The following is a 24,338-nucleotide window of genomic DNA, read 5'->3' on the forward strand; positions in this document are numbered from 1 at the left end:
TCAAATGTGTATTTGGCTGGAAGGATTTTAATTTGTACTTGTATACTTAGACACTGGGAATACCCTCCTAGCCTATAGCTGAAAGACCCTGTAACATATTCCATCTTAAATTTACAAAGATAATTTTTACTGTTTTTCCCTCTTTAATTAAAAGCTTTTCTTGTTTAAGAACCTGATTTTTTTTTTATTCTGGTGAGACCCCAGGGAACTGGGTCTGGATCCACCAGGGAATTGGTGGGGAGAAGGGGGAGAGAGAGGTTAATTTTCTCTCTGTGTCAGGATTACTTTCTCTCTCAGGGAAAGTCTGGGAGGGGGAAAGAGAAGGAGGGGGTGAAGGTGAATTTTCCTCTCTGTTTTAAGATTCAAGGAGTTTGAATCACAGTGATCTTCCAGGGTAACCCCGGGAGGGGAAATCTGGGAGAGGCAACGGTGAGGGAAAGGGTTTACTTTCCTTGTGTTAAGATCCAGAGGGACTGGGTCTTGGGGGTCCCCGGGCAAGGTTTTGGGGCGCCCAGAGTGTACCAGGCACTGGAATTCCTGGTTGGTGGCAGCGCTACAAGTACTAAGCTGGTAATTGAGCTTAGAGGAATTCATGCTGGTACCTCATCTTTTGGACGCTAAGGTTCAGAGTGGGGAATTATACCATGACACCCCCCCCCCACCCCGCCCAGTACTGTTCCTCACACCTTCTTGTCAACTGCTGGAAATGGGCCATTTTGATTACCACTACAAAAAGTTTTTTCTTCTCTCCTGCTGGTAATAGCTCACCTTAACTGATCACTCCAGTGTGTATGGGAACACCCATTGTTTCATATTCTCTGTGTGTATCCATATCTTTCTACGGCATTTTCCATTGCATGCATCCAATGAAGTGGGTTTCAGCCTACGACAGCTTATGCTCAGATAAATTTGTTAGTCTCAAAGCTGCCACAAATAGTCCTGTTCTTTTTACAGATACAGACTAACATGGCTGCTAGGCTGAAACCTATAAGTAAAGAATGTTACTCAGGTTGCTTCCATGGTGATTTTAATCATCTAATGCACCACACACACTTCTGGACCTACAGAAATAACAACGGCTCTTGGCTCTGGATTGAAATTTGGCTTCCTACATCAGTCTGGAAAGGATTTACTTTTCCTTTCTCACTTTGCAGTTGACACCCGCTTAAGTTATACTTATTTGTACAAAGTCTAATCTATAGAAATGCTACTTTGCACGTCTCCAGCACGTCTTATTCAAGGATCTCAAAGCATTTTACGGACAATAAGTGAGATGCACAACAGCCCTGACATGTAGGTGTTGTCCCCTTTTTATAAATGGGAAACCTGAAATACAGAGAGGAATAGCTTGGCTAAGGTCATTCTGCGCATCTATAGCAGACCCAGGTAAAGAACTCAGAACTCCTTATTCCTGGTCCTGTGCATTGGCCTTTTTGCTCCCCTTGGTCCTGAAACTGAATGGTTCAAGGGATTTCCAGGAATTTGGACAGATTCATCACTTGGCTCCCAGTGGAGAATCCAGAGTCAACCAGTGCAGTGGGCAGAGTAAGGGAAGGCACTCAGGAAATGTACTGTTTCAGAACACCTCTCGGGCAGTCTCCGCTGGCAAGGTTTTTCTGAATCCTGGGCAGAATTTTAAGCTGTCCTCACTCCAGGAGAAGGCTGAGGTAGCAGCACAGCTCTCAACCTAGCTATGGCTCTCCTCTCCCTCTGGAAAGGGAGTCCCCACCCTCCAATTCCCATTTAGCATGCAGCCACTGGTACACTGCTAAAGGGCATCACTCAACCACAGGCTGAATGAACATGGTGAACTCCTCTTGCGCTTCAGTTTCTTTTACGGAAGAGAGACATTTTCCCTTGGTGAATTCGGTGCTGGTGAAACAGTGTCTCCAGATGCCTGGCACTCTCATCCCAAAACAGGTAAACGGTATAAACGTCTCCCACACAGCTGTGCCAATGCACCTCCATCTTGACCTGCAACTCATCGTGTTATCCTTGTCATGGCCTGGACTGAACGGAATGATGATTGTACACCTCTACCCTGATATAACACTGTCCTCGGAAGCCAAAAAAATCTTACTGCATTATAGGTGAAACCGCTTTATATTGAACTTGCTTTGATCTGCCAGAGTGTGCAGGCCCGCTCCCTGGAGCACTGCTTTACCACGTTATATCCGAATTCATGTTATATCAGGTCGCATTATATCAGGGAAGAGGTATATTAAAAACTGCAAGGTTGACAAGCCTGCACTCGAAGAGTGGCCATCCCAGGAACATGAACTAACCTGACAGAGGTTCAGGGGTGTGTGTGTGTGAATTTGATCTCACATCTTCAGAGGAGAAAGGCTAGAGCATTAACACACTATTACCTAGGTCCCATGGACACTGTTTTGAATGGCCAAACATTAACTGAGGTGAGAAAGCAATACCAAGAAGCCAACTTTTCTAGATATTTTCCCACTGCAACCTAATCGTTGGCACAATGGTGTTGCCTTGGGCAGTAGCACTGATTAGCACAAAGGAAAAGATGGATAATAGAGGGAACAATTACAAAAAATGTAAAAGAATCCCTGATAAACTGCAAGATACACAATCCCACCAGTCACTTGAGATCAGGAAGAATTCAGTCTGGGAATAAAATAAAAGGATATCTCCTTGCCATTTTCGTTTTCAACCACAACATCTTCCATAGATTCAAAGTACTGGCTCCAAGGGACTGGGGAAAAGTCTCGTTTCCTTCCAGGACTGCAAAACAAAAATTTTTGCAAGAGTATAAGTATTTTATAATGCTTCACTCAAATTGTCATAAGCTGATGAAACAGCACATTTTGAAAATGGACATGTCACAGCAACACTCGACAAAGTGTTATGGTAGAAAGTGAAGGATACTTTGCCTGTAGTTCCCTCATATAGTATGTAACAGTTTTATAGCCAATCCCATTTACCTCCCATTAGGTTTTTTTGAGGCAAATCAGAAAGAAAGGACAGAAGTAGGGAGAAGCTGTGACGGTGAGAATGTTTTCCCACTAAGTGATACTGAACAAGACTTATTATGATAATGAAAAGGTTACTACAGACAGGTTATATTCTATTCTTGATCTTTGTGCAAAGTTCCACTAACATCAGGAGTTCTATTGTTGATCGAGAGTAGTATACAGTTCTAATTTTGACAGGTTTCAGAGTATTCTGAAACCTGTCATTATGCAAGGCACTGCATTTAGCCGTATCGAGTGGAAATCCATCAATTTCATGAAAAAAAACTCGTACAGATACAGACAGAAATCTTCCTTTCCAAATGCAAAACAGATGGACATCATAACCAAAAGGACTAAAAGGCAAAAAAAATCCATTACAATCTACATATCACACAGACTATGCTGAGAGATTGTGCCACACACTCTCAAAGAAACTGCGAAACCACCTGATCAACATCCTATACAGCAAACAGGGAAAGATTAAGACTGAGCTCTCAAAACTGGATACTCTAATGAAAAAACCAACCTTCCACACAAACTTCCTCATGGATAGACTTTACAAAAACTAGACGAGTCATTTACAACACAAACTTTGCTTCTCTGCAAAAGAAAAATCACACTAAACTGTCTAAACTGCTACATGGCACAAGGAGCCACAACAGTAGCTCCCTTAACGCACCCAACAATAGCTTTAATCTTTCCAGCTATCCTCTCAGTCCGTCAGAAGAATCTGTCCTGTCTCGGGGCCTCTCCTTTTGTCCCTCCAGGCCCACGAACATGATACAGTTCTGCGGTGACCTAGAATCCTACTTTCACCGTCTCCGACTCAAAGAATATTTCCAACTCACCTCTGAACAACATACTAACCCACAGAATCCTTCCTACCAACACTGTAATAGAAAGGATTCTGCATGGACTCCTTCTGAGGGTCGAAACAGACTGGATTTCTACATAGATTGCTTCCGTCAATGTGCACGGGCTGAAATTGTGGAAAAGCAGCATCACTTGCCCCATAACCTCAGCCGTGCTGAACAAAACGCCATTAAGAGCCTCAGGAACAACTCTGACATCATAATCAAAAAGGCTGACAAACGAGGTGCTGCAGTCATCATGAATAAGTTGGAATATGAACAAGAGGCTGCTAGGCAGCTCTCTAACTCCACAGTCTACAGGCCTTTATCCTCTGATCCCACTGATGATTACCAAAAGAAACTACACCGTCTGCTCAAGAAACTCCCTGAAAAAGCACAGGAACAGATCTGTGCAGACACATGCCTAGAAACCCGACCAGGGGTATTCTATTTGCTACCCAAGTTCCATAAACCTGGAAATCCTGGATGCCCCGTCATCTCAAGCATTGGCACCCTAACAGCAGGACTGTGTGGCTATGTGGACTCTCCTCAGGCCCTACGCTACCAGCATTCCCAGCTGTCTTCAAGACACCACTGACTTCCTGAGGAAAGTCCAATCCATCGGAGATCTTCCAGAAAACACCATCCTGGCCACTATGGATGTAGAAGCCCTCTACACCAACTTTCCACACAAAGATGGACTACAAGCCATCAGGAACAGTATCCCTGATAATATCACGGCAAACCTGGTGGCTGAACTTTGTGATTTTGTCCTCACCCACAAGTATTTCACATTTGGGGACAATATATACCTTCAAGTCAGCGGCACTGCTATGGATATCCGCACAGCCTCCCAGTATGCCAACATCTTTATGGCTAACTTAGAAGAACGCTTCCTTAGCTCTTGTTCCCTAACGCCCCTACTCTACTCTACTTACGCTACATTGATGACATCTTCATCATCTGGACCCATGGAAAAGAAGCCCTCGAAGAATTCCATCATGATTTTAACAATTTCCATCCCATCATCAACCTCAGCCTAGACCAACCCACACAAGCAGTCCATTTCCTAGCCACTACTGTGCTAATAAGCAATGGTCACATAAACAACATCCTATATCAGAAACCTACTAACCGCTATACTTACCTACCTGCCTCCAGTTTCCATCCAGGACACCACTCGATCCCTTATCTACAGCCAAGCTCTAAGATACAACTGCATTTGCGCCAATCCCTCAGACAGAGGCAAAACACCTACAAGATCTCTATCAAGCATTCTTAAAACTATAATACCCACCTGCTGACGTGAAAAAACAGATAGGTAGAGCCAGAAGAGTACCCAGAAGTCACCTACTACAGGACAGGCCCAACAAAGAAAAGAACAGAACGCCACTAGCCGTCACCTTCAGCCCTAACTAAAACCTCTCCAGTGCACCAAAGATCTGTAACCTGTCCTGAAAGATGATTCCTTACTCTCACAGATCTTGGGGGACAAACCAGTTCTCGCTTACAGACAGCCCCCCAACCTGAAGCTAACACTCACCAGCAACCGCACACCATACAACATAAACACTAACCCAGGAACCTATCCTTGCAACAAAGCCTGATGCCAACAAAAAATATCTTGATGCTTTTGGCTGGAACAGTAAAGAGTCAGCTACTTAACAAGGATGGTTTTTAATTTAGCATGGCATCCTCAATAAAGATATTCTGCATCTGATAAATCAGTGTCTATGATGAGATCAGAACTGTGCTAACAGTCTCCTCTTGTTATACAGTATAGTTAGTACCAATGAAGATCACCTAGAAAAAGAGAACGTAAATTTCATTGTGGCTGACAAGACAGTGCAGAAACTATGGAAAGAAAAGTTAAATATAGTGAGGCATATGGGGATTTCCCTGTATAATACCTATTAACATTAATGGGAATAGAACAGCTAAATCCCAGGCTGGAAGATTACACAAGAGAGTTTTAATAAAACAAGTTCCCTGCAATGATAATAAAACAAACACGGGTATGTGCACAGGTCTAATACCTAAATGCTGTATGTACTGCAGCATTACCAAAGTTATACTGAAGTCAAATTGGATTAACTCCACAAGAGCCAGCAAATTCAGAGTCTACGTTTCCACTTCTACAGTGTCCCCGCCGAGCCTTTGGACTGAGAATTTGATCAGTGTGCAAGTAACTGCTCTCCAGACTGCTTCTTTGTCCATTATTGGAGTGTTATCACAGGAGCAGCATGGATGAAACTAAGAATAGTGAGATAAAAATCAAACTGTCAACATCTTGCTAGATTGTTTAGGCAAAGACACATTACAGGGATACTCTGTACTAATGGAAAAATATCAAAACTTTATTTTTCAAATAAAATGTTTCCCCGGTTGACAAACAGAACATTCCAGAATACAGCATAACATTAGGAAAGATATTACTCTAATGCAGTGTTCCTCAACCTTTTCAGATTGATGATACCTTATTTGAAGTAAAACAATCTTCATGACTCCCATATATGTTTTATTCTTTTATTGTAAGAGCACCAATGCTAAGCTGACATTAGTGTGTGTTTCAAGAGGTTGATAGAATACTTGACACTGAAAGGCAAGGGAACGTGGGAGCTAGATTTTGTTTCAGGTTTTAATAGAGTTTTAAATGCCTTGCAAGCCCCTGGATAACCTTTTGTGAATCCCCTGGAGGTCAAGACCCACTGCTTAAGAAACAGTGGTTCTAGCTTCACCAAAAAATTGAATGGCCAATTGAGTGATCCAGTTGGCTGAATATTTCTAGGTATTTAATAGCACACATGGGAGAAATACAGCCCAGAAATCAGATGGTTTCACAATTAGATATCTGCCAAATAATTGCCAAAAGTACTCCATGAAAGAGCATTGTACTGCGTACCCGGCACTACGTATACCTGAGAGACTCATAAGGAAACTGTCATCAGTGGAGGGAACAAGGAAGGGTCTCTTTTCATGCTAACATTAAAGACTTAGAAAGCCACTCTCAAACAGTGGACTAAGAACAAAAAAGTCCAGACATCAATTGCTGGATTGAACAGATTCAGCTGTTGGAACAGATGACTTCCTGTACACATCAGGTCCATAGAGACCTTACCTATTATTCAAGTGCCAATCAACTTCGTATTTAAGTAACTGACTCCTATGGTGGTTCCCTATGGTGAGGGAGATGAGGCATGTCAGCAGGGCAGCGTGCACTGCTGATGCCTCTGTGGAATCATCTCTGTCCCTAGAAAAGACTTGATCTCCTGGGCTATCCAGCATTATACTCACCTTATGCAGTGGTCCAAGACTATTGCTTATCTACTGTCTTATCCTTTGGAGCAGCAGTTCTACAAGCAGTTACACCCCGTCGGTATCTTTAGGAAATGCTGCAAAACCTTCCTCTTTGAAAAGGCCTTTCCACCATTAGACTGTCACCCCCTTCTACCCAATAAGCCCCTACCAACAACAACAAAAAAAAGGAAGGTAACAGAATCCAAGAAGGTTAAAACCAAAAAACCGTACCCTCAGTAGAGTTTTTACCCAGAAGAGTGAGTCCCACCAAAATATTCAATATGAAATACCACCGTCACTCATTCAGCACACAGCACTGAAGAGGCAAAAGGTGTTGGAAGGCACTACAGCTCCCTTCTAACGTATACATTTTATTTCCTGTCCACCACGCACAGTCCCTTTTGTCCCCACTCAATCATGGCTCTCGGTGCAACTTTATGTGGCCAGCTGGTGACTTGCTACCCAGCACTGAACAGCCCCAGAGACTGGAGCCTGAACACAGGCAATACAGCAAGGCTTGCTCTTTTGCAACACTGCACTTTTTCAAAATGTTAACATGACCCTTTATTCCCTAGAGAGACAATACACTGAGGTGCCGAGCTGCCACACAAAATGCAGCCTGTTCCGAGTATGAAGCTGTAAGAGACACTGTGGGAACATTACACAGCACAATACCCAGAACAAAAATGCCCAGTTTACAAATCTGAAGATGATTTTTTTCCCCCTGCCATAGCAGAAAACTAGAAATCCAGCTGAGCTCAAGTCCTCTCTCAGTCTCTCACACCCTTACATCACCATTACAAAGGAAACTTTGCTGACAATTCTGTGATGATGCTATGACAGGTTGAATCACAGAACTCCCATTGGGAACTGCCAAGTGATGTGCCAGGACTACTGCCCCTGCTTTCCCTGCCAGCTCGGGACCCCAGCACCCTGTCTTGCTGAGCCAGACACACCCGTCTGCTCCAACACAGACCCAGGGTCTGAATTACTTGCCCCAAAGCTGCAGACTTAACTGAAAGCAGCTAACAGACGTGTTCCTGTCTTTAACACTCAGATGCCCAACTCCCAGTGGGCTCTAAACCCATAAGTCCATTTTACCCTGTATAAAACTTACACAGGGTAAACTCATAAATTGTTCACCTCTAACACACTGATGGGGGGGGTGGTGGTAAACAGCTGTGCATCTCTCTCTCTCTAACTATTAATACATACTCTGGGTTAATTAGTAAGTAAAAAGTGATTTTATTAAATACAGAAAGTAGGATTTAAATCAGTGGTTCTCACACTATTGTCCTGGTGACCCCTTTCACATAGCAAGCCTCTGAGTGCGACCTCCCTTAAATATATAAACAAGTGTTTTTAATTTGTAACACCATTACAAATGCTGGAAGCAAAGCAGGGCTTGGGGTGGAGTCTGACCACTCACAACCCCCCTTGTAAGAACCCTGCAGTCTCCTGAGGGGTCCTGACCCCCAGTTTGAGAACCCCGGATTTAAGTGGTTCAAAGTAGTAAGACAAAACAAAGTGAATTACCAAGTAAAACGGAAGTCTATGTCTAATACAGTAAGAAGCTGAATACAGATAAGATCCTCACCAGTTCCAGAATGCTTCCTTTTACGGACTAATCTCCTTTTAGTCTGGGTCCAGCAATCATTCACACTCCTTCCAATCACTGCCATTTGTTCCAGTTTCTTTCAGGTATCTTTGGGGGTGGAGAGGCCCTCTCTTTAGCCAGCTGGAGACCAAATGGAGGGGTCTCCTCTGGGCTTAAATAGATTCTCTTGTAGGTGGAGACCCCCTCCTCTCTCCTATGCAAAGTCCAGCTACAAAATGGAGTTTTGGAGTCACCTGGGGAAGTCCCATGTCCATGCATGACCCAGTTCCTTACCAGCCAAGCCACATGCTTGGGAAAGCCCAGATGTGGATTGGTGGCTCCAAGTTCATTGTTGGCTTAAGTGTTTCTTGACTGGGCACTGAGAATAGTCTTTTCCCAGGAAGCTGACCAACTGCTTCACTAGAGCCTACTTAGAGTCAAACAAGTATGCAGCCAATATTCATAACTTCAAATACAAAAACGATACATGCATACAAATAGGATTAATAGATTCAGTAGATCATGACTTTTACAGATATGTGTTACAAGGCATATGTAGCATAAAACACATTCTAGTTATGTTATATACACACATACATAAATAAGCCTATTTCCATAAAGCCTTATGGATGGCACCGTCACAGATGCATATGACAAAAATCTCACACTCAGCATTAAACTTATTCAACAGTACTAACAAGGCTTTGTTTTTGCAATGATAATCAAGCAAGACAAAAGCAGCAGAAAGGAAGAGTATCAGAGGACCATTTTTAACTGTCTTTTTCCACTTCTATTCTGGGAAGGACAATCAGCAGAGAATATTAAAATCGGGGCTTGCAACGTCCACTTCCTACAATCAGAAGGAAATCTTCCCTGGTGAATGTGGGACATTTCTGCAGAATTTTAACTTTCATTTAAAAAAATGAAAATGGAAAGACAACTTGAGGTTTTGTAAAAATAAGATCTATTTTCTATTATATTTCTAGATTTACTTCTCTGGGTTTCCCGACTTCAGTATTATTCATTGTCAAGCTTCAATTAGAAGATGACACATCACACACCTATTTTAAGAGAATGATAAATCCTGTTATCTCAGCTTCCTCCCATTTTCTGAATGTAAAAAACTAGATTTGAATGCAGATGTTGAGGATCCAGCTGGCTGAATGAAGCAGAGAGGCGTACACCACACATCTGTGGATGAGTGCTCAGCCCAAGCTGTAAAAAAACCAGGTGAGCCCATAAAGATCTCCATTCATCCAAGGAAGAAAGACGATCCTTTTTGGGGATTCTATACTAAGGGTATGTCTAAACAATGAGTTAATACATGGCACAGGAGGGTGCAAATCTACAGCACTCCTACATGCTGTGCCCTAACTCAGTCCGTGTGTACCCTGCTGCTGTGTGCTAAAAGTTCCCCAGTACGTTGAAAGAAAATTCTGCAAAAGCAATAAGCAGACAAGAACCTATTGGTCTCAGTGCATATCAGCACTAATGGCATTGCTTTATGGGATATTTGACAGATTATAGAGGACTTCCGGGAACTATGAAGGAGAAGCACGGCTAAGTGATCACCACAGAAATCCTTCTTGTCCTATGGGTGAAGGAAAACAGAAGGCAGAAGATTTTGGAAGTGAATTGCTGGATAGATAAGTGGCGTAAGGTGGTTTGGATTTTGTGGAACATTGGTCTACTTTCTGTACAGTTTGGCTGGCCTCCATCTCAGTGGAAGGGGAACCAATCTTCTAGAGCTTTAAACCAATAACAAAAGAGGGTGAAAAAAGGGAACAAATGAGCATTTATTTAGCACAAAATGTTTTTGTTCACAACATCATAAATCAAGATACAAAAGGATGTGAAGAAAATAAATTATTTACTTGCTTATACACCAATAATAGGAGCGTGGCTAATAAACAGAAAGAATTGGAAGTTCATAGTAAAGAGTATAAATCAGAAGCTAGGAACTGTAGAAAACTGATAAGGAAAGCAAAAGGACAAGGAAAAATCCATGGTCAGCAGAATTAAGGAGAAAAATATTTTAAAGTATATTAGGAACAAAATAAATCCTAACAATGGTATTGATCTGTTACTAGATGGAAATTACACAATTGTCAACAACACAAGAAGACAGAAGTGTTCAATAAAAGCGTCTGTTCTATATTTGGAAACAAGTCCAATGATGTATTCATATCACATGATTAGGAGGATGGAAAAACAGTTACTGTTGAAATTAAATAAGAAAAATGTCAAACAGCAGCTACTAAAGCTAGACATTATAAAACCAAGAAGTCTGGATAACTTGCATTCAAGAGTTTTAAAAGAAATGGCCAAGGAGCTCTCCAGACAATTAATGTTGATTTTCTATAAGACTTGGAACACTGGTGAAGTTCCATAAGACTGAAAGAAATAATAATGCCATTATTTCAAAAAGATAAACAAGGTTAGTTGAGTAATTATAAGCCTGCCAGCAGCCATCAATCCAGGGTAAAATAATCTTATGGAACTCTTAATAAAGAATTACAGGAGGATAGTATAATTAACATCAATCAACATGGGTTTATGGAAAATAAGTTAGCTTGACAAGATCTGATATCAAAGAGAAGGTTAAGGGGTGACAGCTTATAAGTACCTATACAAGGAATATCTATTTGATAACAGAGGATTCGGCTCGTCAATCTAGCAGACAATGGCATAAAGAAGATTCATCGACAAGTGGAGGCTAGATGAATTCAGTCTACAATTAAGGCACAATGTTTAACAGTTCAGGTAATTAACCACTGGAATAATTTACCAACAGTTGTGGTGGATTCTCCATGACTGGGAAGTTTTAACATCAGGACAATGTTTTTGCTAAAAGATTTGCTCTCGTTCAAACAGGAATTAATTCAGAGAAGTCCTCTGGCATGTGTTATACTGCAGATCAGAATATTACTTTTCGGCCTTATCTCTACAAATATATATTCCAGATAAATCATTGATTCTTGACTAATAAGATGATTTTATGAGGTTGACTTTATATTGGGGGGGGGGGGGGAATCAAAGAAACCAAGGTCAGGAGAAAGGGATAGTGATACTTCCTTCCCAACCCCAAATCTGCTGCATGCAGCAATCAGAAGACAGTGTAATTTAAGCTAGCAAAAGAGAAAGTTCCTTCTTCCTTCCTTCCAACAATCAAGAGGTGGCTTTCAGATTTTTCCAGATGCCTATTAACCAGAGGCTGATATGAAAGACTGAACATCTAAGCAGGACCCAGGGAGAACACTATGGTAGGAAACCTACTACTTTGAGTTTAGGACTGGGCTCTATGCCAGGAAGTTGCCCTGCATCTCACTGGGAGGGAGTCACCTCATCTTTTGCAACAGCTTCTGACTACATGAGCCTTGGTAAATATTTCAAGTCCAAATTTTAAAAAGGTTAATGTTTGGACAGAGATAGATATTTTCCAGGGGAAGTGGTTTGAGACATTTAAAATGTGATGGGACAACATATTCTAGCAATCCTCTATTAGCAGGGGGAATGGGACAGAAAAAAAGGAGATGTCCTTGGAGTTAACTAGCACAAGGGGTCTGCGAAGGAGCTAGTTCACAGAAAAAGATGCAGTGCACTCTAACATGTGAGAAAAATCAAATGTACATCTTGTAGCTTTGTTAAAGCCAACCAGCACTATGTTGCAGCAGCCATTTTAACCTTTCAGTACTCAGGTTATTTAAATACTAATTCTACCATTATTCATAAATTAAAGTACAGATCAAAGGATTCATTACATTCCTGCTACATGGCTGTGCTCATTTGTAATCTCACAGGGCCAAACATTGCTCTCATTACACTGCTGAGAATTTGGAGTAACTCCACTGACACCTGCTGAGTTGTTAGATTTACACTTCCATAACACAGCAGAATTCAGCAACAACTCCTTCCCAAGATGGATTACATCAGAGTCAGAGGAAGATGTTCTGAAAAAAGCATCCAACCACTACTTAAAGGGTGGCTGTTTTAGAAATCAATTCCCTCGTAAATCATTTTTCTATTTGCTTGGAGTGATCCAAGTCACTCCACTTCTACATCCCACAGTCTGCTCCACAACACCTCAGAAGTCACACCCGACAGACTGGGTGACTGATGAGACAGGCAAGTCAGCACTCCCTCGTCAAAGGTCTAGTGGGAGCAATGCAGAGGGGTTATTGGGAGGAAATCAGCCTGTTAATATTTTAAGATATACCTCTACCCTGGTATAATGTGGTCCCCAGGAGCCAAAACAAAAATCTCACCACGTTATAGGTGAGACCGCGTTATACCAGGGTAGGGAGAGGAACTGCTCCCTGCCCCAGCTCACCTCTGCCCTCCTCCCTGAGTGCGCCGCCGCCACTCTGCTTGTCCCTTCCTCCCTCCCTGGCTTGCTGTGCCAATCAGCTGTTTGGCCCGGCAAGCCTGGAAGGGCGGGGGAAGAAGCGGAGTGCTGGCCACGCATTCAGAGGAGGAGGCGAAGACGAGCTGGAGCGGGGAGTGGTTCCTCTGTGCCCCCCGTTACTTACTGGGGCCCTCCCACCCCAGCTCACCTCTGCTCCGCCTCCTCCCATGAGCGCGCCGTAGCTCCGGTTTTCCCCCTTCCCTCCCAGGCTTGCCACCCCAATCAACTGATTGACGCAGCAAGCCTGGGAGGGAGAAGCGGAGCTGTGGCGCGCTCATGGGAGGAGGCAGAACAGAGGTGAGCTCGGGCGGGGAGGGCCACAGAAAATAACAGGCGGGCGCAGAGGAACCGCTTGCAGTAACATGAATTCGGATATAATGAGGTAAAGCAGCCCAGCCCCCTGGAGCGCTGCTTTACTCGTTATATCCAAATTCACATTATATCAGGGTAGAGGTGTACTTAGTCTAACCAGATTCCATTGGTCCTATTCCCAAGTCTGAAAAAATTAAACCCAAGTCTTCTCCAAGTGAACAGATGTATCAAAATGATGGGAAGGTATCATATCAACTTAAAAAGAAAAAATTCATATGCCTGTCAATTTTTTGTTCCAAGTAATATCTAAGATGATTATAAACAAAACAGATTAGAGAAAGAAAGTTTTAGTTTTACTTTGCACATCTAACAGCACTTTCTTTATGCTGTTTAGTTGTTGCCATGTTGGTCCCAGGATATTAGAGAGACGAGGCGTGTGAGGTAACATAATAGAATCATAGAAATAGGGCTGGAAGGGACCTCAAGAGATCATCAAATCCAGCCCCTTGCACTGAGGCATATTTTTATTTATAGTCAGTTTTACTATTTCCCTGTATGGTCAGTCATTGTCTCCTTGTTTGTGTGGGCCTTTCACACAGCAACAGGAGGCAGAAAATCACTTAAATAGTAAATTGTGACTATGAAACCTAAAAAACTGGCGGGGGGCGTTGGTACTCTACACATTTTACAGCTTCAAATGTTTACTGTTCCACTAGCCAGAGCATATACAGAGGAGACTTGAAAGCTCTTTGAAGATGGGAAGTGCTAAGCAGTATTATTAGTAAGAAGCACTCCATCTATATGGTTTAACTGCAAGACTTAAACAGGAACAAACACCAAGTATTTTCAAACCATATGAAATTACTAGATATATTCATTCATCACAGGTTAACAGAGATCAAAATTGCAATGAAGTGAAGCAAGAAACACTAACAAAGCCAACATGACATCAACTAGAGAACAAGAAGTGACCAGAACTTACTAGGCTTACTATTGTTCCAACTCAAAAATTTACAAAAAGAGTCAATAAGCTGCGTATTTAGGAACCTGTTCTAGTGATGCAAAGGATACATCACACAATGTACCAGCATTTTGCAAAAGAACTCAAGAAAATTGTTATCAAAAGAAATTGTAGCCACTTTGGTCTGTAGGCTGAAAGGTCCCATGACATCAAGCATATACTGTAGAACCAATGTGAATGAAATTGTTTTTAGTTAGTCACTGTACCATTGTAACTTCTGTTCACTATTTCATTATTGTAACATTGTAACTTCTCATTTTGCCTACATTGTAACTTCTGTGCAATATTGTAACTCAAAACCCATTTTAAAATGCTGACTCCATTTTGTAGAAGGCTTATGCTGCAGCCCCCATTTTTGCAAGCCATACTGTAATTTTATTAGTCTAGTTGAGATGTGTGAATGAGGTATGCATGGGTGATAGAATCAACCTCCAGCACCAGCCCGTCCTGATGAGATAAAGTTCAAATGCCAACGGCTGAAGAACCAGACAACAGCCCTAACTCAAGCAAGAAGCATCCACCCTAAAAAGAAACAACAGAAGGAAGATCAAAGCCAGGTCCCAGGCTGACAGTCACGCCTGCAATTGATGGGTGATCAAGCAAACCCAGAGGCGGTGTGACACAGCGAGACCTAGGAACTTTAAATCCAAACTAAACTCCTATAAAAAGGGAAGGGTGAGATGAGAGATTTTGGGTAACGTTCTGCTACCAACGTCAAGGAGCATCGGTGCGCACCCGACAGAGACCCGGCTCCTCCTCGTGCTCAGCTTTCCTGGCCAGTTAGCTGCCACGAGCTCCGATCTCAAGCTGCGAACTCAAACTGCAATCAGGACTGGTAACTATCAAGCAGCTGCAGAACATTTTGGTGTGTGTGTGTATGTGAGTGTATATGTATAAGCATTAGGGTATTTGCTAATAGTTACGAATTAATAATAAATGTGGCATCTTTGTCTTAACCCCTAAAACGATCCTGTGTAAGTTTGTGGGACAACATTACCACCCCATGTATGGAGGAAAATGTTTCTGAATATTATGTTTATTAAAATGAAACGTTTTGGAGCCACCTGCCTTCAGGAAACACATGACAGAAGTTGTAGTACAACATAGGATTGCAAACTGATTTCTATCCTGCTTTTAACACAGACTTAACTCCAGAAAAATATTGATGTATAAATATTTTACTTAAATATTAAGTGTTACAGGTCTCCTAAGTATTAAAGTAGGAAAACAGCACTAACTAAACACTTTATGGGTATCTCAGAGCAACTACTTAACATTTGCTTATAGTGCCATAGGTGTGCACAGTGCTTTAAAGGAAAAAATTAAGACAGGCTCCCTGCCAAAGTGCTTACAGCATGTGAACCCAATACAAGGTCCTCAGTCCCTTCAACTCCCATAAAAGAACTGTATAGGACGAGACTCTATATATTTAACGTAAATACAAGAGAGATGATGGACAAGAAATGGGAAGGTTTATATAAAATAAGGCTGAAAGATCCTGTTCTGCAAAGTGTGAATGTTAGGGTGGGGGGGTTTTTTAAAATACAAATTACCATAATTAAGCTAAATAAAAGGTTGATGAGGAAATGGGTTTAAGTGTTAAACATTAATCCTCAGAACATCCCTATGAAGTAGGTAAGCAGCTCCATTTTACACATGGGGAAATTGGTAATTAAGGGACTTGCTCAAGGGTCTTACATCTCAGTGGCATGTCAGAGAACAACAGATACCAGTAAGCTCTCAAAGCCAGGTGCACTCTCCAGACAGGTATCCTCCTCTGATAAGTCACTCAATTCTACTCATTTTATTAAAACCTCTTGTCAAAAAGATTTCACAGCAGATACATACAAAAACTTTAATACGTGGACTGCATTTTCAGACTTTTGTTCAGTAAAGTTGTGGCAGTTTTTAATTCACTCCAAATCCTTCTGTACCACAGTAGAACATTTGATACGAACACAAACTGTTCAATGTCCTAAGACCTCTGCAGTAACTAAACAAAATGTACTGCAGATTTTTTCACTCTCTCATTTCTACTTCCGTGGAAAGTACAAGATAATTCTTAACTCTGATACTCCTTGCTTTAGGTACAAAGCCATGGCATTAAACACTTCAATGCAATTCAGTTTTAAAAAGAATTATGAAAAAATATTAACAAGGAGTATAGCTTATTAATGTTTGTTTTAAAAGTTTCAAATAAAAGTAAATTAAGATCTAGAGTAAGTTTTATTGCATATCATTCATTTATATAGGATGGAATAAGCCAAAAGTTAAGAGAGCCTTTAGAACTATGCAAAAAGTTTCTGCAGAGGTAAAAATACAAAAAAAAATAAATTTTCAAGAAGTAACAAGGTATCTACTTAAACATTCCCTCCACCTGCACATGCCAAAAGAATTAATATCACAGAGAAGCAGCTTACAAAATTAAATTTTGTAAATTATCTGATCTCATGCTTCAGGGTAAAGCCTATTTCCTGTACTCATCTGATAGGACATTTCACCCAATAAATGGCACTGCACCTCCTAGAATCAGGCCTTGGGCACTGTGCCTATGTCGTCAATTCACACTGAAGTCAACAGAAGCTGATGATGCTAGCACCTCACAGGATTCAGCCCCAAATGGATTACAGGAGTAGGCTTTACCTTCTTCTGAAGGATCAGCTATTAGCATCTAAATTGGGGCGGTGACTATTCTTGATGATCTACTGATCTCTTTCAGTGTGGCAAGTCTTAGGGCTTGTCTACATCAGAAAGTTGCAGCGCTGGTGAGGGAGTTACAGCGCTGCAACTTTGAGAGTGTCCACATCTGCAGGGCATCACCAGCGCTGCAACTCCCTGTTTGCAGCGCTGGCCGTACTCCCGTTTTGTCTCGGGTGTAGAGGATCCAGCGCTGGTGATCCAGCGCTGGTAATGCAATGTAGACACTCACCAGCGCTTTTCTTGACCTCCGTGGAAGGAGGAAGCCTCTGGTAATCAAGCTGGTTTCCTTTCCCGGTTTGCTCTCTCGGTCCCGGAGCCAGCCAGCAAACCGCGGGGAAGGAGACCTGCTTGCTCGGGGTTCCGGGACCGAGAGAGCAAACCGGGAACGCCGCGGTTTGCTCTCTCGGTCCCGGAGCCAGACAGCAAACCGCGGGGAAGGAGACCTGCTTGCTCGGGGTTCCGGGACCGAGAGAGCAAACCGGGAACGCCGCGGTTTGCTCTCTCGGTCCCGGAGCCAGCCAGCAAACCGCGGGGAAGGAGACCTGCTTGCTCGGGGTTCCGGGACCGAGAGAGCAAACCGGGAACGCCGCGGTTTGCTCTCTCGGTCCCGGAACCCCGAGCAAGCAGGTCTCCTTCCCCGCGGTTTGCTGCCTGGCTCCGGGACCGAGAGAGCAAACCGCGGCGTTCCCGGTTTGCTCTCTCGGTCCCGGAACCCCGAGCAAGCAGGTCTCCTTCCCCGCGGTTTGCTGGCTGGCTCCGGGACCGAGAGAGCAAACCGCGGCGTTCCCGGTTTGCTCTCTCGGTCCCGGAACCCCGAGCAAGCAGGTCTCCTTCCCCGCGGTTTGCTGGCTGGCTCCGGGACCGAGAGAGCAAACCGCGGCGTTCCCGGTTTGCTCTCTCGGTCCCGGAACCCCGAGCAAGCAGGTCTCCTTCCCCGCGGTTTGCTGGCTGGCTCCGGGACCGAGAGAGCAAACCGCGGCGTTCCCGGTTTGCTCTCTCGGTCCCGGAACCCCGAGCAAGCAGGTCTCCTTCCCCGCGGTTTGCTGGCTGGCTCCGGGACCGAGAGAGCAAACCGCGGGGTTCCCGGTTTGCTCTCTCGGTCCCGGAACCCCGAGCAAGCAGGTCTCCTTCCCCGCGGTTTGCTGGCTGGCTCCGGGACCGAGAGAGCAAACCGCGGCGAAGCTGGTTTCCTTTCCCGGTTTGCTCTCTCGGTCCCGGAACCCCCCATGAAGCCGCCCAACAGCGCTGCAGTGTGGCCACATCTAACACCACTTGCAGCGCTGGTTGCTGTAAGTGTGGCCACTCTGCAGCGCTGGCCCTATACAGCTGTACTAATACAGCTGTAACAACCAGCGCTGCAAAATTTTAGATGTAGACATGGCCTCAAACTCCTAAATGTGGAGAAAAACAAACCACTGGTTTTTAAACAAATCTTGAGTTAGCAACAATCCCCCTGAGATGATACATGCCAGCTCCAGTAGAGAGGACATTTTTATAGCATAGTTTAAGCCTCTAAAAATATATAAGACTTTGGCAGCACTTGATAGGAGTGGCAATAGACCTCGTTTTAACAAGTTGCATTCAACAGTTATGCTGTTAAACTATTTGAGACTAGTAAAAAGTTGTTTCAATAGAAACAGCTAGTGCACATCAGAGTGAAAGATCTTTCTGTTCACCTGACTAGTGTATGAAAAGGGTAGAGCGTCTAACTACCTGTACTTCTGAACAGCCCATCACCACAATACCTAGGCTGCAAGATTAAGAATCACTACAAATTACATCCAAAGTAGAATTAAATCCTTTACACTCCCCTTGTTAACCACTATTTAACATCCTTTTAAAGAATGTAATGTTACCTTAAACCTGGGACTAATAGCTAAATTCAAAAATATGGGTGCAGAAGTGGAAGTTATTGTGAGTGATCACTAAGAAATGGTTAGATCCAGGGTTGTCAGGACTTCTGTGTTATATTTATGACTGTCATTAACTCACTGTAAGACTATGGGCCAATCATGTAACTCCTCTCTGCTATGGTTTCCCCATATGCAAAACTCGTGACAATGGTACTTTCCATCTGCATAAAGCATTGCCTTTTTTTTTTTTTTTTTTTTTTTTAAGAGAAAAGATGGTAGAGAAGTACAAAACACTACTTTGCATACTCTGTTTCATTCTGTACTATCATTTTCTACCTGGATTTTGTGCCATCATTTCAAATTCCAACTAAATTCATCCGTGGCCTAAGTGGAGGCAACACGAACACTCTTTGGTTTGGAAGTGAATCTGAGCCACTAACGTGCACACCCAGACATACTGCCTTTCCATAAGCCCCCTACTTTTCCATTAGTCTCTGTCACTGTTACCAACACTGTCCTCCCCAGGGCCCAAACCCTGTCTCTGGCCCCTCGTATCTGGGTTCTGACCAAATTTTGCTACTTTACAACATCTCCACATACAGCCTGTGCACTCATGCGATTACAGCTAACCTCCCCTTCTCCAAATTTGCACAGCTATAATCTCTCCCCATCCAGGTCATCCAAAACCCCACTGCCAAGACCACATTCCTCTGTGACTGCTATAATCATCTCCTTACTGTGGACAACTCCTTTTCTACCATATAAAAGTTCAAGCTTATTCTTCCCCACCTTCAAAACTGTCCTTAACTCCAGGCCATCATCTCCCCCTCTGTCACTATGCTCCTGCCAAGATGCTTTCCTAGCCATTTCCTTTCTTTCATCCCTTCTCCTACACCTCAAACAGCCTCATAATTAACATTAGCCAATCTTTCTTGGGGCACATCTACACTACAGCAGTACAGCTGCATCTCCATAGTGTAGCCACTTCCTGTGTCGATGGAAGGTTTTTCCATTGATGTAGGTAATCCACCTCCTTAAGGAGCAGCAGCTAGGTTGACAGAAGAACCTAACTGCATCTACCCTGGGAATTAGGTCAGCTGAGCCATAGTGCTCAGAAGGTGAATTTTTCACACCAGGAGTGACATAGCCAGGTTGCTCTAAACGTTAAGGGTTTGTGATGCAGTAGGGACTGTCTGTGTGGGGAGTGGGAGAGCAGGGGAGGACTTTAGGGGATGGACAATGCCAGGGCCTGTAACCTGAGCTAGGTAAGGGAGGGGAAAGGTCAACACTTTTGCCCGGGAAAGGGAAAAAGGAAGGGAGTGGCAGGAGGGAAGCAGTTTGAGTTTGGGCTTGGGGCTGTGTGGGCAGAATTCAGGGTATCCTAGCTAGGATCCAAGCACCCTGAAAGCCCAGAAGGACTCGATGGAGGGGTCCTGACTGTGCCTGCAAACCCTGCTGTAACCTGTGTTCCTGTTGTCCAATAAACCTTCTGTTTTACTGGCTGGCGAAGAGTCATTGTGGGTCCCAGGAAGAGGGGTGCAGGGCCGGACTCCCCCACACTCCGTGACAGGGTTGACCAGGCCTTCGCTCTCAAATTATACACTTAGACTTGTTTATAAAGATCACTACCTGTTTGCTCTGTGTTGTGTCATCCCAGATGGCAGATTGTCACTTCCCAGGAGCAAGGACTTAAGCGCCTGGCAGAGTTCACCTACTGCCCAGCTTCACGTAGACTCCTGCTGGGTAATAATATTTAAGCTAAACTTGCACAGGGTTAGCACCAGTTAAAAGAGCATTTCTTCATTCACAAATAAGCAGCTTCAGAGAAGACTCATAGTTGAAAATGAAGAGATGTCCTGAAATATTTATCTTCACCAGGCTCTGTTCATGAGAGAAGGATGTTTAGGGATCTTAACAATAGAGTGTATTCAATTAGACAAGTGAGTTAAAGGAAAAGGCAGCAGGTAGGCCCCAGTTTCAAACCATGACTATTTCAAGTCATCATTGTCAGTTGGGTAGAAGGAACACTAGCTCCCACTTAGACAATGTGCATTAGTTAACAGAATTTCTCTGAGTAGGAGTCAAATCAGCTGCCTATGCCAAGTTAAGGAGATGCTCTACCGTAAATAGGCATTCAGCTGTCTAATTCTCTTCATATAGACAGACAGATGGTCTGACAAGTTAGGTCCAGACACATCTTGTAAGCATTTGTGAACACCCTGGTTCAAAACTGAATTTCCAACACACAAGAAACATCAAAATTATTAACATAAAGTCACTCTCCAGGGAAACTATTAAAACTGCTAAAATACATCTCATGTTAACATGTTAGAATTCCCATCCCAAGCCTGAGGCCAATGTCCCAAATATTCTCTCGCCCATAACCAGCACCCTTGCCTCTCCTGCCAATCCCCACCCACCCCACAATGGGCACCTTCACCTTGTCCGCCAATCCTTACCACCACCACACAACCGGCACCCATACATTCTTTGCCAATCCCCCCGCAGGATAAGTATAAAATTAAAGAAATCAAGCTAACTTTAATAAGTGTGTGTGTGTTGTAAAGAAGGCCCCAACCAGCAAGTTAAAGAAGGCTGTAAAAATAATAAGTAGTATTACTTGTAGTGTGGGAAGGTTGTATGGTTTCAAGAGCAACTAATAAAATAAAGAGCTACAGTAACAAAAACTGTCTTAAAAGAAACAAGCCCAAACCTTCCCTCTGTTCTGCTGGGGGGGGGGGAAGGAGGCATGGAGAAGATAAGAAGGAAAGGCCTTGTGAAGAAAAGAGGCTGTAAATCTTATTTGGATTAAGATTGGAAATAAGGGTGAACTGTCTCAAATTGGTTTTTAGTTGAAGTCAGTAATGGGTGATGACATCACTTGTTTGTTGAAGGGTATAAAAAGTAAACTATTAAAGGGGTTCATTGCTAAAACCTGCCTGACCACTTTGGAACCCATGCATCTAAGCACCCCTAGGTTTAGCCCATTTGTAAATATCGTGATCAAATGCTTATAAATGTTTTGTTACTGTTTGGATGTAGTAACTTGCTTATTAGTTAGGCTTTTTAGGCATGTCTGGAACAATGGTATAAACACCATTTGGCCCTTGGATTTAATAAAGGAATTGATGCTTAAATTACTGTTCGGTGGTTTACCATATCAATATTAATAATTTCAAATATTATTACCACCACCACCACCACGTGCCCAGCCCGCAACGGATGCCCTCATCTTTTCTACCAAAGCTCAACCACCCACCAGGCAACGGGCCCCCACATCTCCTCTGCCGATCCCCCCGCGCCCACCCACGGGCGCCCACGCCTCCTCTGCCGATCCCCCCGCGCCCACCCACGGGCGCCCTCGCCTCCTCTGCCGATCCCCCCGCGCCCACCCACGGGCGCCCTCGCCTCCTCTGCCGATCCCCCCGCGCCCACCCACGGGCGCCCTCGCCTCCTCTGCCGATCCCCCCGCGCCCACCCACGGGCGCCCTCGCCTCCTCTGCCGATCCCCCCGCGCCCACCCACGGGCGCCCTCGCCTCCTCTGCCGATCCCCCCGCGCCCACCCACGGGCGCCCTCGCCTCCTCTGCCGATCCCCCCGCGCCCACCCACGGGCGCCCTCGCCTCCTCTGCCGATCCCCCCGCACCCCACCACCTGCGTTCCCTCGCCCGCTCTGCCGATCCCACCCACCAGCCCCCTCGCCTCCTCCGTTGATCTTCCCTCCCTCTACCCACCCACTCCACCCCGCCCCTCACCCCGCCACGGGCCCCTTCCATCCCCCCCTCCTCTGCCGACCCCCAACGCCCCTGTGGTAAAATCCGCAGCTCCCCTCCCCCACCTACCCCATGCGCATCTTGGAGCTGGACTGGCCGCCCCCGCCGGGCACGGCGGGCCTGGGGGGCAGGCGGCCCAGGTGCAGGTGCTTCTCCAGGGTCGACATGACGAGGGAGAGGCGGACACACAAGGGCAGCTATCACCCCAACCGAGCCAGCAGCAACTACACCCACCCCCGCCGGAAGTACCCCCTGCCGCGCCGCGCTGCACCACGGGAAATAGAGTCCGCCCCACCCGACGACTCACTGGCGGGGGAGCGTCTCTGCCGGAAGTGCGTAACCCCTCGCAATCTCCCAGCGCCGGAAGCGGTGCCGCAGCGCCCCCTGGGAATTGTAGTTCATCTCGCCGGCTGTGCGCGGCTTTCCCGCCGTGTCCCAGGGCGCCCCGCGGCGGGCTGAGGCGGCGGTGGTTGCTGGGCAGCGGCGGTGGCTGGGAGCCGGGCCTGGCGCAGGGGAGCGGCTGGGGGATGAAGCAGAAGAGGCTGAAGGGCCCCGCTCCCAGGGTGGGAGGCGGCGGAGGCGCCCGCAAGAGGAGAGGTGAGCGCCCGGCGCGGGGGCCCGTACCCTGGGGGCGCGGTAGATACCCTGGCTGGGGGCGGTACCCGGGGCGGGGGGGACCCGGGGGACACGGTAGATACCCTGGCTGGGGGCGGTACCCGGGGGACACGGTAGATACCCTGGCTGGGGGCGGTACCCGGGGCGGGGGGGACCTGGGGGACACGGTGGATACCCTGGCTGGGTGGGTGGTACCCGGGGCGGGGGGGACACGGTGGATACCCTGGCTGGCCGGGGCGGTACCGGTACCGGGGGGGCACGGTGGATATCCTGGCTGGGCGGTACCCGGAGGGGGGGACACGGTAGATATCCTGGGTGGGTGGTACCTGGGGCGGGGAGGACACGGTGGATACCCTGGCTGGCCGGGGCGGTACCGGGGGGGGCACGGTGGATATCCTGGTTGGGCGGTACCCGGAGGGGGGGACATGGTAGATACCCTGGCTGAGGAGGGGCAGAGGCGGTACTGAGGGGGACACGGTAGATACCCTGGCTGAGGAGGGGCAGAGGTGGTACTGAGGGGGACACGGTAGACACCTTGGCTGGGCAGGGAGAGGGAGCAGTACCCCAGGGGGACAGGATGGATACCCTGAGCAGTTGGTGGAAGTAGGGTGTGCAGTGGAGGTGCTGTGGGGCTCGTAAGAGGCAGCAGATCCTGCGATGGGCATCTGAAGGAGAGGGTGGTAGCACCCTCCATAGCCTGATTGGATAATGGGGTGGCAGTACCTTGAGCACCTGTCAGGAGGTGGTAGTTACCTGTAGTGGTGTGGTAGGTGTATAGTGGCTATTGGGGATTATAATGTGGTGTGTCATGCCCTTGAGGTGCAACAGAGGGATGGGAGCCCCGTATGGGTCTTGGTGATTACTTAAATCCACTTAGGTAATAGGGAGTACCTTTGTTGGAGCAACAGGTACCCTAAGGGCACACTTGGGTCAAGACAG

At 45.4% G+C, this 24,338-nt stretch overlaps 2 protein-coding genes across 6 annotated transcripts in view; one reads left to right on the forward strand and one right to left on the reverse strand.

Moving 5' to 3' along the window:
* PPME1 (protein phosphatase methylesterase 1) overlaps nt 1-23,158 on the reverse strand; it is a 48,262-nt gene extending 25,104 nt beyond the window's left edge. The window contains exons 1-3 of one of the 5 annotated variants that reach the window (XM_030556943.1): nt 22,854-22,935; nt 5,891-6,079; nt 2,652-2,745 (exon numbers count right to left, since the gene is read on the reverse strand). In XM_030556943.1, the coding sequence (XP_030412803.1) occupies nt 2,652-2,690 (39 nt within the window). In that variant the 5' untranslated portion in view covers nt 2,691-2,745; nt 5,891-6,079; nt 22,854-22,935. Of the gene's footprint in view, nt 1-2,651; nt 2,746-5,890; nt 6,080-9,781; nt 9,849-17,101; nt 17,120-22,853; nt 23,058-23,091 lie in introns of those variants that run through there. The other 4 variants (XM_030556970.1, XM_030556933.1, XM_030556960.1 and 1 more) reach the window with 4 other exon arrangements.
* A 95-nt stretch (nt 23,159-23,253) lies between these two features.
* C2CD3 (C2 domain containing 3 centriole elongation regulator) overlaps nt 23,254-24,338 on the forward strand; it is an 84,116-nt gene continuing 83,031 nt past the window's right edge. Inside the window, 1 exon segment of the mRNA XM_030556984.1 lies at nt 23,254-23,381. Coding sequence (XP_030412844.1) covers nt 23,312-23,381 — 70 coding nt within the window. The 5' untranslated portion in view covers nt 23,254-23,311.

This window comes from Gopherus evgoodei, chromosome 1 (assembly GCF_007399415.2).
Source record: "Gopherus evgoodei ecotype Sinaloan lineage chromosome 1, rGopEvg1_v1.p, whole genome shotgun sequence".
In the NCBI taxonomy this organism is placed as follows: domain Eukaryota; kingdom Metazoa; phylum Chordata; order Testudines; family Testudinidae; genus Gopherus; species Gopherus evgoodei.